Genomic DNA, 5,856 nt, shown 5'->3' with positions numbered 1-5,856 from the left:
TCCCCGTTATTCCAAGACAGAAGAGGGTGTCCCATGTACACATACACAATATGAACACATAATCCATGTGCACTGCAAGTAGATACATCACATCAATTATTTGCATATAATCAGTGGGAATTTTTTGTAAATGCATTTACTTGTGTGCTGGAATATGTGACAGGTAGAGGCCCCAGAGTCTGAAGAAGCCAGCAGGAGGCCTGTGAATGAAAGAGGTTCTACTCTCCCACCATACAAACATGGCAATGACAACACAAGAGTGAGTGTAAAACCAGGGCAAGGGCAGGAGGAACCAGTCCTGTGGCTGTTTTCACTGACTTTCAGAGATCCTGCTTGAGTCCTGAGCTAGTGGCCAGGAGTAGGTAACGGGAGTGGAAGGGGTGTGAGTCAGATAAACAAAACACTCTGTAAATGCCTTTAAACTTAACATCAACGCCACCCTCTGCTAACTAAACAGCAACAGAAGGAGCTCCCCGAGGAGAGAGAATGTAGGCAGCATCCCAGCAAGGGAGTACGGGCTTTCCAGGCCATTGCACCAACGCAGCACATCAGATTACCCCCCTACAGGCATTGCGTGAAAGGACTGTCTGGCGATTGTGTTATGGACAGCAGCACCAGGAGGAGGCACTGATTAACCCAAGGTCAGAGCCATGTGACTCACCTTCCCTCTGTGGGAAAGGAGAAGTCCTGTAGCAGGGGAGTGTTTCTAGTCTGATGGTCCCACCTGTCACAAAGGCAAGTTTGTGCTGGTTTCCCTGATTCCCTCACGTCAGTTCTCACTGATTTTCTGTTTTGCTCTTAGCTCCTGGAATCTGAATAGGAGTTCCAAGAGATGGTACATGATGCCATCTGAGAATCACAGTTCTTTTGTCCCTGTAAGCTTCATCCTCACTGGCTTCCGGGGTACGGAGGAGTCTCAGGTCTGGATCTCCATCCCCTTCTGCCTGATGTATGTTGCAGCTCTTTTTGGGAACTCTCTCCTCCTGTTCATCATAGTAACAGAACGAAGCCTCCATGAGCCCATGTACCTTTTCGTCTCCATGCTGGCCACAGCTGATCTACTATTATCAACCACAGCCGTGCCCAAGATGCTGGCTGTATTCTGCTTCAAAGCAGGGGAAATTTCTTTTGCTGCCTGCTTGACCCAGATGTTCTTCATCCACGTCAGTCTTACCTCTGAGTCGGGCATCCTGCTGGCCATGGCGTTTGATCGGTACGTTGCCATCTGCACCCCTCTGAGATACACCACTGTGCTAACCAAGCCCATGATCGGGAAGATAGGGCTGGCAGTTGTCACAAGGAGTTTCTGTGTCTTTTTTCCTTACATTGTTCTCCTGAAACGGCTGAAGTTCTGCAGAACCAACGTCCTGCCTCACACCTACTGTCAGGAATGGGCTGTCACCCGCCTGGCTTGCGACGACATCACAGTTGACACGTGGTATAGCAGAACCGTAGCTATTTTAGCATTTGGCTTGGATGCTGTGCTCATTGTTGTGTCTTATGTGCTGATCCTCAAGGCTGTCTTCCAGCTCCCAATCAAGGATGCCAGGGTGAAGGCTCTGCGCACCTGTGGTTCCCACATCTGTGTTATTCTAATGTTTTACATCTCATCTTTTTTCTCCTATTTTGCTCATCAATATGGGCACATCATTCCTAGTTATATTCTCAATCTACTGGCCAACAACCACGTGCTCTTCCCCCCGATGTTAAACCCCATCATTTATGGGGTGACAACAAAAGAAATCCTGAAGCGGGTGATCAACTTGTTTTGTCTATGCTGAAGCAAAAGCTCCCCACAGGGCTAAGGGAGCCAGCAGAAAATGTCTTGCTATTTGGAAAATAAAGACAGGTTTTCATTTTGACTCTATGGATTTACTGATTTTGGATGTCCACTGTGTAAGCATGAACCCTTGTCTCGCTCATCAAAAGAAGTTGGTGCAATAAAAGTCATTTCCTCATGAATCCTGTCTCTCTTTTATCCTGGTACTGACACAGCTGCAAACTCTACGCGGAGCTGAAGTGGTGCTCTATCGAAACATGGCACTTTTGAAGTGCTGTGGCTGGCAGGATGCTAATGAGTTGCTGAATATTTATTTTGGCACCTCATTAGTATTCTCCGATTTGGCCATTAGATTTTGCCCTTTCGAAATTTTGGGCATGTGTGGCCCCAGCCTGAGACTTGTTCTGAGTTAAAGGGGAAAAAAAAAAGGAAGAAAGAAAAAGGCAAAATGTCCATAAGGAAGAGTATGGTATATGCATGTCCTCTGTGACAAGCTGCATCAAATTTGTAGTCTCAACAAAAAGCAAAAATTAAAGGTGCCATTCCTTGGGCCAGAGGGACCTGCACTTGACTGCAGGCTGAAAAGAGGGGTCTAGTCTTTTTTTAATGCTAGTGACTTGCTGTATCTCCTTGGGTGACATTCTTTCCTCCTCAGTTTCTTCCCTGGTGATCATAATTTGGAGCCAGCATGGAGGTCATGTGTAAGTCTCCTTAGGGGACAGCACCAGAATAGAGGTGACTTTGTCTGTGCCATCACTGACCTCCTAGACCTGCAGAAGCACAGCAAGAGGATGTAGCTGAGGCAGAATAGACCTCACCCATACAGAGAGAGAGAGAGAGAGATTCATAGAGCACAAGGCTAAAAGGGACCGTAGTCTGATCTCCTGCATAACACAGGACCTAGAATTTTAACCCATTATCCTTGTTTTGAGCCCATTAAATTGTATTTGTCTAAAGCACCTTCCACAAAAAATATGGAAACTCCTAAATCCTTTTCAGGGTCGCTAGCTTGCTGGCTTGAGCCCCCCTGTTCTATAGCCATGGCCTGTGTCTTACGGACCTCGCCTGTGGCTGCCCCACGCACAAGTCATGTGGCTGCGTCTGCCTTACCCTGGATGATCTCTGTCTCTTCACTACACTGGTAAGTTGATGGGGGTGACTGGGTGGGAGAGTGCTCAGAGGCACTGTGGGCTGATGCTATGGGTAAGGGCTCCTTTGCTCAAGTTCTCGGTGCTGTCCAACTGTGGGAGAGGGAGAACAGTAGTGTCTCTGTGCAACATCTATTGTATTGCACAAAAGGGATCCCAGACCACTGCAGATAAGCAACAGATTCCTCTGGGGACTTGGAGGCTTTCCAACCATTTGCTAATGTCACAGAAATTCTGCAGGGTCTGCGATTTTTTTCTTCCCCCTCTTATGCTCAACTTCCATTTCTGCAGTTGTGGAGAAGAAATGTCTCAAGAGACCAGAGAATGGCCTGTACTGTGTGAGACCAATGCTGCATCTGATCAGTAGCCTTTCTCCAGCAGTGGACTATACCAGAGCTTCAGGTGGGGCGGGGGCGGGGGTAGCGGTGAACAGAGCAGAAGAGTGATGGAGTGATGCATCCCTGTCCTTTCCTCCTTTCTTCTGGTATCCAGTGATTTTGCACACTGGAATAACCTCCCTGATCCTCTTGGCTAGTAACTTTTGATGGAGTTATTCTGCATCAACTTACCCAATTCTTTTTTGATCCCAGTTATACATAAACCTTGCTCTTTTTTAAACTAATTATACTTGCATTCATCACAATATCCCTGGGCAAGGAGTTCCACAGGTTAGCTCTGTGTTACCTGAAAGAATTAAAGCATTTTTTTTATTCATATTAAATGTTCTGCCAACATATTACAGAATGTAACCTCTGGTTTTGTATTTATCTAACGATTTTATCCACACCATTCATGACTGTATATGCCACTGTCACCTCCCGTCTGGTCTGTCTCTGGTCTGGTATGACTATAGAGTAATCACAATGTAGCTTATGAAGAATTCATATGAGGACACTATCGGAATGTGTGGCCATGTCATCTAGTGCTGGTTTCCATCACGGAATTGCAGTGTTTTTCCACTGCCTGGCGTGGGAACCAGGCTTTAAAACACAGGGCTTCTTCCATATGGCTAAGCTCTTCAGTGCATGAGTGTGATGCCACCTTAGTTCTTCACTGACTCCCTGTCCAAGCAGATGCCTGGAAACACCTCAGGAACAAGGACGGCTCTAGGGCTAGTGCTGGACCCAGGGTCAATGGAACACCTGATGTTTGCAAGCTGTAAGCCAGGGCCGGTTAAGAATCTCCACAGCATGCTTGTATCATTATTTAGGGTGAGCATTTGCTATTCATAGCCAATCTATATTTTATATCTTGGGTCATGTTTTTATGTGTTAATTAATCAGATTTGACTTGTTTGCTGTTATTATAATTTCTTAACATCTATCTTTGTAAGTTAAACTTATTTTTTGCTTCCTCGGAGAAACAGTGTGTGCCACTCACGACTGGGGACAGCAAGCTGCTGCAAATCATTCTCCACTGGGCGGGGGGTGTCAGCTTACGCTTTACAGTTCCCTATATTGGGCCAGGAAGGATCATTTTGGGGTTATGCTCTCAAGGGGGCACCTGCCAGAGAACCTGAGGGTGCCGGAGCTGTAGCCTTCCCATGCATAGCTGATCAGAGAGTCTGCAAGTAAAAGCAGAGGGCTGTGCCCCTGCATGTTTGCACACCATGGAAGTTGAAGTTTGGAGCTTGGAGAGGGCTTGCTAACTTGTTCCAGAAATGCAGTGTAATGGGGAAGCCATGTTGGTTGGTCAGGTGAGTTCAGTGACACCCACTTCCAGGTGCCACACAGTGGTATTAACTAATTTAGAGCACTTTTCTTGCACGTGTCACACGGTTGAATCATGTTGGTCTACTATGACCCTGTGATGAACAGAAGTGGTAATGCCCTTTTTTGGACAGTCCAGTCATTTAGTTAAGTCATGTCTTTTCACAGTGGTTAACTTGAAACCTGACTCTAAGGCTACATCTACACTAGAAGCATTTGTCTACAGAAGTTATGGTCAGAAGAGATGCTCCAGCAAAATTTTGGTGAACAGGTTGCTTCCACACATTAAAGTGGATTGATCTTTTGATCTCTTCTGTCAAGAAAAGGGCCCCTGGAACATTGACACAGCTTTTTTGTCAACAGTTTCTCTTGACAACATGCATTTTGTGTGTTGATGCTCAGCTAGTTTTTTCTACAAAACCCTCTAATGTATACTTAGTTTGCATCTAGACTATGAGTTAAAATTGAATTTAAACGACTTATCGTGACATTAAGACATCACTGTCTTCACTGTCACTGTCTTGAGCTCAATCTAATATGACCTGATCTCGATAGCAAAATATCGATACTAAGGGATGGGTATAGTGCCAATCTCGACTTTAGAACCTCAAATGCGTGCTAGTGTGGAAGTGCCGTGTATGTAATTCAAATTCATCGGCCTCCTGAAGTGTCCCTTATGTATCCCACAAAGCTACATGGTGGCCTTCTTTGTATGTCTGCTTCCATACCAGTGAGGATGAAGAGAGTCACAATTTGATTTGATTTCTGCATTGACTAGTGCTGCAACTACAGAGGGCACGCACAACGTAACAATTCCTTTGTCTATTACATTTCACCCCAGCAGTATCAATCTCTTTGACACCTATCTGCACACTCGTAAGATTGTTACTTTTTTTGCTGAGTTTTTATCCAAATAATTTTCATACAGTCCAGATGTAATGTATGTTCAAGGTTGTTTTTTACAAAGATCTTTCTGGCAATATAATTTTTAATTTCATAATACTTTAGCGATTTCATAATGAGCCACACAGTGCACTCATCCGGACATTAAGTTCCCGCCCCACCCCCCATGCACCAGGTTGCAGCTGGCCACTGCAAGGGTGGTTCTTGAATAATAATAATGGAAACTCTTTATGTTTGCCTTGCACTCCCCACGTCCTCTCCCTTCCATCTGGGAAAGTGCTTTGCATTATGGGATTTGGACATCGAATACTCACAG

The 5,856-nt window shown here is 45.3% G+C and overlaps 1 protein-coding gene across 1 annotated transcript; it reads left to right on the top strand.

Moving 5' to 3' along the window:
- Window positions 1-839: 839 nt before the first annotated feature.
- LOC142002449 (olfactory receptor 52B2-like) lies at window positions 840-1,781 on the top strand. The gene has a single exon (XM_074978581.1). The coding sequence runs from the start codon at window positions 840-842 to the stop codon at window positions 1,779-1,781; it is 942 nt and encodes a 313-aa protein (XP_074834682.1).
- Window positions 1,782-5,856: the final 4,075 nt, after the last annotated feature.

This window comes from Carettochelys insculpta, chromosome 1 (genome assembly GCF_033958435.1).
Source record: "Carettochelys insculpta isolate YL-2023 chromosome 1, ASM3395843v1, whole genome shotgun sequence".
Taxonomy (NCBI): Eukaryota; Metazoa; Chordata; order Testudines; family Carettochelyidae; genus Carettochelys; species Carettochelys insculpta.
Note: the sequence above shows the minus strand (reverse complement) of the source record. Positions and strands in the feature narration are given on the sequence as shown.